Raw genomic sequence first — 11,269 nt, 5'->3', positions numbered from 1 at the left:
GTTCTAAAGCAGGAAGATTAACACATAAAGCTCCCTGTGCGTGTCTCTCATGTTTGGGCAAGTAGCCCAACCATTTCAAGATGGAAGGAGGTCTACAGGAGCTGCCTCTAAGAGAAACTCCAGCTCGAGGCAGGGGGGCAGGGCTGGCCACAAGCATGTTTGTAGAGATGCTCTGCAGAAGGAATGGGACACTCTGTGTGGCCAAGGTCATCTCACCCCCAGCTTCCTGCTGGGTGGTTCTGTGATGAGGAACCAACTGGGGCCTCATGGCATCTGAATCTGGTGGCTGAGAGGGACAATATCTAGGAAGATCAAAGTAGACACAAACTGTCTGGGAACTAAACTATCCTACAAACACACCACAAACAGGCAGCAAAAGAACAACCCATCACAAAACATACAAATACAAAAGGTTAAGTCTTCCAGGAGGCCCTGGAACATGGACGAAAGTTCGGAAAAGCAAAATGTTGCCAACTCCTCACACAGGGCCCCGGAGGGACGTGCGTTCAGTGGCAGGCTTCCCAAGCCAGCAGAATAGGTGCCTCGGTGACAGCCTAACTCTGGGCTCCCTCCTGTCAGCCACTTAGGGGGTCTTCACGGTAGTGAATGGCACAACGAAGTTTCTCCAGCATGATTTCCAGAGAGGAGTACTGGGGAAGCTTGATCATGAACATGCAGGTCTCCACTCGGATGTAGCGAGAGTCTGGAGAACCTACAGAAGAAACATTGGGCTAACGTTAGAGACCTGGGGGCCTGTGGCTTGTGTTAAGAGTCCCAGGGAGGCCTGGCTGGCCTCTCTGTTTCTAAGTTTGCCTCTTTTGGCAGCTCCAAGCCAGTCCCAGGGCCAACCTGGGGCAGGGCAGAAGATTTTGGAGAAAAGGGCAAACATATAACTGCTGATGGCACAGATACCAAACTGCTGACCTGTGTGGGAATCCGGTTGCAGACAGGTATGTTTGGCCAGCAAAGTGTTGTGTTTTGCTTTTTAAACTGAATTATTTTTCTGATTTAAAAGTTAGGAGTTTAAAAAATTCTGGATTTTCACCTTCTTTTAAAATATTGAAAGATATGTAACATTAGGTCTTTGTTGCCATGGTTCCCACCTGGCCCTTTCCCTCATTTACATTTGGGTTTTGGTCTGAGGGATCTCTATTCATTGTTCTCCCGCTCTCACGCAGGGCCTGGTGGCTCCAGTCCCACACAGTGTCCCTACTTGGCATATGACCAGGGGAGGACAGTACCTGCTGTGCCATCCGGGGGGGCAATCTTCATGGGGTACGGGGGCACATGGGCTGTGTCGGGGCCCCCGTCTTTGCAGGGACAGGTGAAGGGGATGCGTTCCTGATTACAGGCGAACTTGATGAACTTGCACAGTTCCTCCTGGGCGAACATCTCCAGAGCTCCCCAGAAGAATTCGATGTGCTGGTCCGTCTCCATTAGCCCCACCTGGTACATGGTGTGGGCCTGGGGAAGAAAGGCCCCCAGATGTGAGTAGGCCTGGGCCTCTGCTAACCCACTGCCTCCCGAGTCCTGGCATCTGCAGACCAGGCCCATTCCCAGGGCAGGGTGTGGCAGGGCAGCTGCAGCAGCAGGGGCTGCAAGTTCAGGGAAATTATGAAGATGACAATGACAGGCATGTGGTGAGGACAGAGTGCTGAGACAGAGGAAGTGCTTTGACAAGGCCACTGCTGATGCCTGCCGTCCGAGCCAAGGGTGACTGGGGGAGGCCTGGTGCCCACTGCCTGCCAACGCAGCCTGGTCCTGGGCCACCTACCTTCAAGAACTCAAGGTTAATGTAAGGGAGGCCACAGGTGCGCAGCTCCATCTCCAGAGGGCTGAGTGTGGTGAGCAGCTGCAGGGGGATGATGGAGCCCAGGCCGGCCCGCACGGCTGTCACGCACTCCACGTTCTGCAGCTCCCGCAGCCGCAGGCTCCGGATGGCTGCTGCGTAGATGTCCTTGTTCTCCCACCTGCCAGGGCCAGGGAGTGCAGGTGAGGGAGCATGCTGAAGAGGCTGATGGGGTTGCTTGTCAGGTTGGGGGCCACACCCACTCAGCCAGAGGTCTGGACCCCCTCTCAGGAGTGGCCTCAGGCCCAGTTTGTCCCAGTCCCAGCAACTCAGTTCATTCCTCTCCTGCCTCTTGGTGTCACCTATCTCAGAGCTGCTATTTTCTTAATCAAATCCTTCAGCTGAAGACCATCTTTGCTGGTGCCTGACCTCCTGCCTCACCTCTCTCCTCCTGGTGAAATCCACCTGTCACTTGACCTAGACCCTCTGCTGTTGCTTAAGTCCAGGTGCCACTGTCATGCCCTGGCCATCCAGCTTGGTCAGTCCCCTGCCCCATGCACACACTCACGCCACAGGGATGAGCCGGCCGCGGGTGCACAGCTCCACCTCCTCGCCTGTCATGGTCAGATAGGTGAACTTGCAGCAGGGCTTGTTGGGCCCGTCAGGGCTCTCAGTGGCCAGGTGCTGGGAGGCGATCTCGGCACACAGGGCCTCCAGCTCAGTCTCGTCGTTGATCTGGAGGGCAGAGGCAGAGCAAGGCTAACTGCCTGCCCCATTGTCAAGGCTTCTGGAAGGTGGAGTCCTGATTCCCAGTTGGGCAAATACCAAGCATAGTTAGGCAGGCTCTACCCTAGGCCATATGGGTGGGCACATGACACAGGCCTGGCCAATCAGAGCCAACGATCAGTTCAGGGTTAGACAAGTGACCTAGGCTAGGCTAATGAGACCCCAATTCCAGGGCTTTTCCTCTTACTATTAGGAAGCAGCAGCCCTGTTTCACTGGTGTGGATCTGACTATCGGATGGTACACCGTGTACTGCTGGAGGACATCTTTGCCAGAACACTGGGAGGGACTGCCTGAAACTGATTATTGATGACATCATTTGGGCACCTAGATTCAGCCCTGCCTGAAGCCAAACCTATATCTGTGCTTTTTGTTTTAAAATTTTTTCTTAAGTTGGCTGGAGCTGGGATTTCTGTTACTTGCCACCAGAGAAACCTGACTTAATTCTATCTCTGGAAGATGTACAGGCTACTTCTCTGTGGTGAAGACTGCAGGTACGCCTCCAACCCGTCACTTTGTGGTTCTGGTGGCCTTGCCCCTCCTCCTCAGCCAGATGACTTGGCTGAACTATCTGCCTGGACAGCATCTTGCATCCCCCACCTGCCCCAGCCTCTTGCTGCCACTCAGAGCCCTGGGAAGACATCTCACAGTTGTGACTGACAGATACACATAGATCCCCAGCCCATGGGGGGTGTCCTCCTTTGACCTTTCAGACAACTGATGGGCATTCTTGTTTCTACTGAGAAGCCAACTGACATCCAGGAGCCCACTTTGCTGCTCTCTTGTGCTGGCTGCCCTCAAGTGGTAGCTAAGTGGACAACTACAGAGAACCTGGCCAGCATGAGGCGCCTCAATGGGTCTATCATTTTTTCTGCTGGTGAAGGTGGAATCAGGGGCACTCTTTCACTGGAGGTGTCTGTGCAGAGCGGCCTCTGCCAGGCCTCAGACACAAAGTCTACTTGCACGTGAGCAAGGAAGATGGCCTTGAGGGGAGGGCTGGATCACAGGCACCTGCCATACTCTGCTGGGACATTCTCTGAGCTGAGGAGAGGGTGTGGTGCTAGAAAGCACAGGCCTTAGAGCTGGACAGACCGGGGTTCCTTGGTAGCTCTGCTCTCAGACAGCTGAGAGATTGTGGCCAAGTCATGTCACCTCTCCAAGTTTTGCCTTCCTTCTGGTGTTGTTACAAGGAGTGAATAAAGCCCTTAGCACAGGGCCTTGAATAAAGGACAGCAGCCTGGAAGCTTCTGAGGATGGATGTGAGCCCAGAGTCTGGCCATGATAGGGCCTCAGTGATGTCGTTGAGTGAAAGGAGGGACTGATTGGCTCTGCAAGTGCAGCTGACAGCCTGAGCACTGACGACACACTCCTCCTGGGGATGCTGCTCAGATGTGTGTATCCCCTGCACACAGAGGAGTCGGAGGAAGACTCCATCCCCAACACCTCCCCTCGCCAATCTTGGAGGCCCTACAAGATTGGCCTCTTGTGCTCTTTCTGAGGCCCTGAAATAGCTCTCAAAAATGAAACTGGACCTTCCTGATGCAGTTCTCCTCACCACCTCTGCTCACTCAGCTGCCAGGAACCCTTCACCTGTGTCCTTGGAGGACACTGCAAGTGGAAGGTCCATCAAGGTGCTCACATCACTCCCAGTCCACTGCTATCAGCAGAGAGGGAAGCAGAGGCTTTTGTCCTCATGAGACAAGCCTTCCTGGCAGAGCTGGCTTATATTCCTTATGTTTTGTGGGGATCCCAGTCATCTTCAGTGGGGAACTCAGCAGAGGTGGCATGGGGGACCCTGAGGCACTGCTCCAGGGCCCTGCTGCCCCCCCAAAATAAATGTGCCTTTCACTTACACTTTCGAATTTCTTGACATAATTGTAGGTAAGTATGTCTGCTTCCTGCAGGTCTTGGTCAGGATCCAGGGGCTCACCCACCAGCGTCTTCCAGAAGGAGGGCAGGAGGTCCAGGGGAAGAGGGACATCTGCTCGGATGGCAATCCCCAGCAACTGCCCCAGGAAGTGCAGCAGCTGCTCCTCCCCATAGGTGATGGGGTTTGGGGTCAGGATGTATTTGCCCTGGAAGTGGAGGCAGAGATGAGGTGACTCTGAGCATGTGCCTCTGTTCCTGCCAGGGAACATGTGCCCCAGGTCACTATGGCAGGCAGAAGAGAAGCCAGCACAAGGACATGACCCTGTCCTAGAGCTTGCTCAGCCACTGCAGCAAGAGCCTGACCACCCCATGCACCCCTTCCCCCAGACCAGGAAGGTTTTTGAAAGGGCATATGAGGACGTGCACCCATGACCCCAAACCACTGTCCCCAGGGAACCCAAGCGCCAGGGTGTGGGGTCTCAGCTGCCCGAGCCTTCACCTCACCTTGTTCTTATTGACAGCTGAGCTGGGGCACAACAGGAGCAGTGACAGCGAGGAGCTCTGCAGCTCTTTACACACCTGCCACAGGAAGTGGCGGAAAGAGCCACCTGCAAGACACATGGAGATGTCACAGCACTCGGGACTGTCCCCAGTTGGAGGTAGCTGGGCCTGACAGTTCCCTCCCTATCTCTTCTGCTGTGACCTGGAATCTCAACTCACCTGCCAATCTGCCTGCAGCTATGGCGGAGTGGAGAGAAAATTTGCTTGAGGACAGGGAGTCCTGAGGTCACATCCTGCTCTGCCACTTACTGGATGGGTGACCCGAGGGATATAACTGAACTCAGGACATCCCTGAGCTTGGCAGGCTCAGTCACCCCATCTATCAAATGGGAAAGTAATGGTACCTTCCTTGCAGGCTTGTTTCCAGGATGAAATGAGGTCACCTGCAAATCCCCTACAAGGGGCACCTCTGCCAGCTGCAAGCCTGTCCTGCTGTGTGGGCTCTGTCGGGAGCAGGGCCACCTATTTCCTCAGCACCAGCTCCCACACTGCCTGGTGCTCCTAGTTGTACAGTGAATGCATGCACGAAGGGACAAAGGCATGAATATACACAACGGGGAAGGGGCACCTGCTTAGTTCCCCTACTGCTGCCATTCCAAATGTTCTGTGGTTTTATTGCAAAACAATTCCTCTGTCTATGGGTCTCCTCTTGCTTTCCCCGTGCATCCCCCATGGGTGCCTTCAGGTCGGAAAGTTCTGAGGACAGTTGTGTGCACATACTACTTGGTCGGAGCCATGTGGAGGCCTGGCCTTGGGCAGGTGTCAGGGCCTGGTCCTTATCCCTGCTTCCAAGAACAAGCAGGAGGTTCCTGACTGCTGAAGCCTAGAGAGCCAAGGGCCTAGCCTTTGGAATCCTGGCTAGCAGTTTGACCCTGGGTAAGCTACTTAACTTCTGGATTCCCAGTTTCCCTATCTATAAAATGGGACAGTACTGGCACTCTGTGAGTTTTGAGGCCATGAGGAGCATGAGAGCCTGGCACATTCTGAGCTCTCAGAGAATCCGAGCTGTTCTTGCAGAAGCCCGGGAGGTCTGCCCAGAGGACACCAGTGTTCCCTGTATTGGAGGCTACTGCTGGCCACGGTGTTCCCATGGGAGGAGGGCAAAGGGCAACAGGAGACAAGCTGGGGGCTTTCCCTCCCATTGTACCCAGGTGAGGAGGCACTGGGTTTCTCCTCCATTCACAATGGGAACGATTTCCTGAATGTCTGGGCTAAACATGACTGCAAGGATCACAAGGGAGCACCTCCTCAGCTGCTAGTCCTCATCTCCGCAGAGTGCAATGACACCAGGTGCCATCTTCATCAGGAGCTCCCCATGCCCTGTTTTTCATGGGCACACAAGCTTTTAGCCCAACCACCTCCTTAGCCCGGGGTTCTTCCCAAGGAAGAAGGCCCATCAGCACGGTGCATCTCTGCTGGGTCCACCAGGCAGGAAGACTGACACGAATGCTGAGCAGAGGTGCAGTCCCCATGCCTGGGAGGGACTGGTTGAGGTTCCAGGCAAGTGTGGCCACCAGTTCCCACATGGGGGGTGGTCTGGAGATCCTGGATGTGCCAGTCACCAGGGGTGCAGACCTGGCTTCTGCACAGCGGGGTGAGGAGGATGTATGTGGCTTTTAATCTTGAAAACAGATATGTTGGGTAGCTTAGGCTAAAAAGAACCCCAGGAAGTTTTACATTTGAACCACAGCCTCTCCCTGGAATAGGCTGGATTCGGAGGTGCCCTGAAGGGTCTGGTGGGGCGGAATGCTACTTACTGGTGCCATGGACCTCTTCCCCAGTGAAGCGGATGTTGAAGGCATATGTGGGGTCACCACCACTAGCCAGTTTCACACAGAGCTGAGATGACGGCACTGAGGCCAGCTGCCTGGCGGCCTGGCAGAAGTAGGAGTTTTCTGAAGCTCTAATTTCCCCTGGAAAGTGAGACAGGAGCTGATTAAAAGCTCCCAGTGGCTGTCCTCTGCCCTTCTGCCCCAGGCCTCTGCTGCTTCTCTGACCTCAGCCTGCCCCTTGTTCAGCCCCCTGTGTCTTCTCTCTGTTCTTGGAACATCTTGAAACCTTTTGTGTCTTGGCACATGTGGTTCCCTCTGCCTAGAATCTGACTCCCCTGGTCTCTAGGTGGTTGGCTCCTTCTCACTTTCTAGAGGCTTCTGTCTGCCTCCTCTGGGAGGTCCTCCCCAAACCTCCTGCTTTGTCCTTCTTAATGTCATCTGTTTACGTGCTATAGCAGAGACTCTCAATTGCCTACCCAACATCCATTCTCCCCTTCTTCTTTGATGCCAGCACCCCAAGTTTTAGCAGACACATGGCCATCAGAATAAAGTCTACATTCCCCACCCTCCCTTGCACCTAGGCATGGCCAAGGAGATGTGGAGGAAGGCTCTGAGTCCATGAGAGCTAAGCTCCTCCTGCTTTTCCCCCTTCCTCTGCTGCCTGGAACGCAGGGCTGGGAGGTGACCTTGAAGTGGGAAGCCATGCAGTAACATAAGCAGCCAGGTGAATGAGGAACTGTTATACCATCCCTAGGCTCCCTTCTTCTAGAGACTTCTTTTACGTTTCAGAAACTCACTAGATTGTTTAGGCACTGTTTTGCATTTTCTGGTCTCTGTAGTCACCCCTACCTCCCACAATTTCCAGCGGGTCTAAAGTGATCTCAGGTGCTGCATGGTCAGCTGTCCTCTGCACGGTGGCGTTCAGCACTCTGTTCATCACAGTTATTTTTGTGTCATAAAAGATCAGCCCTGAAGAAAGGAATATGGGAAAGAGGCTTGGATGGGGCTGTTTCCCTTCTTTCCCAGTCACCCCGGGCCCAGCGAAGGCCATTCTATCCCCTCAGGGTCTTCTCCAGTCTCCTCTAGGATGCCCTTTAGCCCCCGGGTAAGGCACTCACATGCCATTTCTGGGAGCAGTATAAATTGGTCCTGACTTTGTGGAGGACCATTTGTTAATATCTATCCAAATGCTAAATGCATATACCCTTTGACTATCATGCCCAGGTAACATCTGGCTTGCAGCAACAATGCAAACAAGCTAGAGTTGCAAAACAGAATGTATACAAAGATACCTATTTTTAATTTAAAAAAAGACAAAAATCTTCGTGTGTGTGTGTGTGTGTGTGTGTGTGTGTGTGTGTGTGTGTGTGTGTGTGTGTGTGTGTGTGTCTGTGTCTGTGTCTATTTATAAGGCTGGAGGTGAGGGGTGTCTTCCTGGGGCAGCTGCCTGGAGGCCAAGGGATGGCCTGATGGCTCTGCCCCTGGGTTATTGGGAAGGCCACCTTTCTCTTCCTGAGGCCCAGGGTGGGCCCAGCACTGACCTTTGGCCTCCTTCAGCAGGGCCGCAATGCTGTGGATATACATGGGTGTCTGGCGCAGCTCCACCAGGGGCAGGAAGAAGGTCTCCAGAGTTGTGTTGAGGGACTGGAGCAGGGCAAAGCGTAGGCGCAGGCTCTCAATGGGCACATCTGTGGGGTGCAAAGCGCAGTCAGGCTGGAGTCTCAGCTGAGCTAGGCTGGGACTCTCTCTCTTTTTTTTTGTCCTTTTTGAGACCGGCCGCGCTCAGCCAGTGAGTGCTGTGAGCGCACTGGTCATCCCAATATAGGATCCGAACCTGCGGCGGGAGCACTGCTGCACTCCCAGTGCCGCACTCTCCCGAGTGCGCCACGGGCTCGGCCCTAGGCTGGGACTCTCGATTGCGCACAAACTCATGGGGGCCCTGTTGCTGGCAAGGGCCACCTGGAGTGGGCCCTGTAGGCTCCCACAGTGGATTTTTTTCCTGGGACCCTGGAGATGCGGTCAGTGAGTGGCCCCCAGTGTGCTGGGACCTGTGCCAGGCAGAAGTGAAGCCCTGGCCAGCCAGCCAGGAAGTGCTGGCTCTTAAGGAATCCAAGGCCTCCAGCCCACCTTTGGGCCATGCCAGGGCTATACACTATAGTATTTTTTTAACTTTTTGTTTTGAAATAATTATGGACTATAGCAAGTTGCAAAAACGGTGCAAACAGTCCTGTGTACCTTTTGCCCAGGTTCCCCCAATGGTGATGTCGCACATTTAAACAAGGAAATTGTGCCACTGGTACACTGTCACTTAATGGTTTACAGTCCCATCTGTTCCCCTCCTGCTGTGGAAGAATGAAGTCAGGGACAACATGATGCCTTCATCTCCTGAGAATCCAAAAGGGAACCGGGACCTGCACCTGCACTGCAGGAGGTGGGTGGCTAAGTGGCAGCTCGTGTCACACGTGTGCACAGGCCACTTGCTCACATTCTGTGACAGGGCTTACTCCCCAGGGGGCGATTTCTGGGATACTAAAATTTTCCTTGTTGTGTGCATTCCCAGCTTTTAAGAAAAACATGCAGCTCCCTTGGCACGAAGCACACGGCTTCTACTGCAGGCCAGCGGCCTCTACTGCAGGCCACCAGCCTCTGCGGCCCCTCTCACTCTCCTGTCAGCCGGGCTGCAGTGGGTGCCTGGGTGTGGTCGTGGGGCACTGCAGTCCAGCTACTGCATTTCTGTATCTGTTGCTTGGCTTTGTTGCAATGAGCATTAAAAAAAGGTCTGAGACTAACGTGGCCGTAGTCACAGCTTCGTGCCTTTCCCTTTGTTTCCTCAGCTCCCTCTCTTATACACCTGGCTTGCAGTAGGCATTCATAAGTAGTTTTCAATGGATCCAGCCCTTCTAAACACCCCTTGTCATGGGGCAGCTTGGAAGAGGGAAGCCCCTGGGGCCACTTACTTAAGAGACAGGCCACTCGGGGGTCGGCTGCATCCGAAGGATCCAGGTACACCTCGTGGGGATGGAGCCGCGCAGGCGTGATGGCAAGGTGGCGGCACAGCCGGTTGATGTACTGCACCAGTGCCACATCCATCTCCAGGGTCCACTTCCTTGAGGCCTTCTGCGCGTGTCGGACGTCTATGCAGGCACACCTGCAGGGGGAGGGAAGACAAGGTGGGGCAGTGGCCGCTGGGCTGACTGTGGGATTCCTCTTACAGAGCCATGTCCCAACTCCCAGAGCACTTTCAAAAGACAGCTTGCCCCCCAGGTTGTTTCTTGGTTCTGGAATCACTCCTCATGAGGAAAAGCTCGTAAGCGCAGCAAGCTGAGCATGTGCTGGAAGGAGTGTGAGTGGGGGAACATTCTGAAGTGTTTGGCAACACATCCCCACATGCCTCCCTCTTGGACATGGGCAGTGGGTTGTGAGGGGGAAGGAGGGCTCTGGGTGAAATCTAGGCTACACATAGTGACCGGGCAATAAGCACATCCACTCTCTGAACCTCGGTTTCTTCACCCATAAAATGGAGCTCATAAGAGCATCAGCCTTGTTGGGGGAACATTCTGAAGTGTTTGGCAACACATCCCCACATGCCTCCCTCTTGGACATGGGCTGTGGGTTGTGAGGGGGAAGGAGGGCTCTGGGTGAAATCTAGGCTACACATAGTGACCGGGCAATAAGTACACCCACTCTCTGAACCTCGGTTTCTTCACCCATAAAATGGAGCTCATAAGAGCATCAGCCTTGTGCCTTGTGCTTTGCCTCAAGAATTCAATGGCAGGATGCCTGCGCAGTATATGTTTAGTGTCAGCATCAGTTGACATCAGCACCCTTTCCCAGCAACCCCATCCCAGGGTCCCCCTATGGAGCTGTGGCCAAGACATGCTTGTGAAGGCCTTGCTGCAGGTCTGTGTCATTACGGCAACATCAGACTCCATCATCCCTCACTAGGGGTTAGCTGAATAAATGATACTATACCTAACAATGGAATGCTGGGCAACCATGAAAATGACCAAATGGAATAATATGGGATATGGAAAAATAAAAAAAAAAGCAGACTGCAGAGGAGCGTGTCTGATCCCACTTCAATAGGACTGAAAAAATCTACCTCCAGAAAAATATTGGGACAGATGTTCCCTGAAACATCACACAGTGCTGTGGATTGAATGTCCCCCGAAAACTCACTGAAGATTGACCTCCGTTGTAAGTGTTAAGAGGGTGGGAAATCAGACTATGATATTTAAAAGGTAGGGCCTGGGCTGGCCTGGTGGCGCACTGCTACAGTGCGCTGCTTGAGAGCGCAGTGGCGCTCCTGCCGAGGGTTTGGATCCCACATGCAGACCGGCCGCTCACTGGCTGAGCGAGGTGTGGGTGTAACACTGAGGGTTGCGATCCCGTTGCCGGTCCTGGTCCGGTACGGGCGTGACACTGAGGGTTGCGATCCGTTGCCGGTAACGAAAAAAGACAAAAATAAATAAATAAATAAATAAATAAATAAAT

General features: G+C 53.8%; 1 protein-coding gene across 1 annotated transcript in view; it reads right to left on the bottom strand.

The window, feature by feature from the left end:
- Window positions 1-556: 556 nt before the first annotated feature.
- Window positions 557-11,269, bottom strand: part of HECTD4 (HECT domain containing E3 ubiquitin protein ligase 4) — a 111,580-nt gene continuing 100,867 nt past the window's right edge. The window contains exons 61-70 of the mRNA XM_008583961.1: window positions 9,733-9,923; window positions 8,317-8,463; window positions 7,625-7,744; window positions 6,761-6,916; window positions 4,947-5,050; window positions 4,427-4,648; window positions 2,358-2,524; window positions 1,775-1,970; window positions 1,242-1,464; window positions 557-712 (exon numbers count right to left, since the gene is read on the bottom strand). Of these exons, the coding sequence (XP_008582183.1) occupies window positions 576-712; window positions 1,242-1,464; window positions 1,775-1,970; window positions 2,358-2,524; window positions 4,427-4,648; window positions 4,947-5,050; window positions 6,761-6,916; window positions 7,625-7,744; window positions 8,317-8,463; window positions 9,733-9,923 (1,663 nt within the window). The 3' untranslated portion in view covers window positions 557-575. The remainder of the gene's footprint in view (window positions 713-1,241; window positions 1,465-1,774; window positions 1,971-2,357; window positions 2,525-4,426; window positions 4,649-4,946; window positions 5,051-6,760; window positions 6,917-7,624; window positions 7,745-8,316; window positions 8,464-9,732; window positions 9,924-11,269) is intronic.

The sequence above is a fragment of the Galeopterus variegatus genome, unplaced genomic scaffold (assembly GCF_000696425.1).
Source record: "Galeopterus variegatus unplaced genomic scaffold, G_variegatus-3.0.2 Scaffold3105, whole genome shotgun sequence".
NCBI classification, from domain to species: Eukaryota; Metazoa; Chordata; class Mammalia; order Dermoptera; family Cynocephalidae; genus Galeopterus; species Galeopterus variegatus.
Note: the sequence above shows the minus strand (reverse complement) of the source record. Positions and strands in the feature narration are given on the sequence as shown.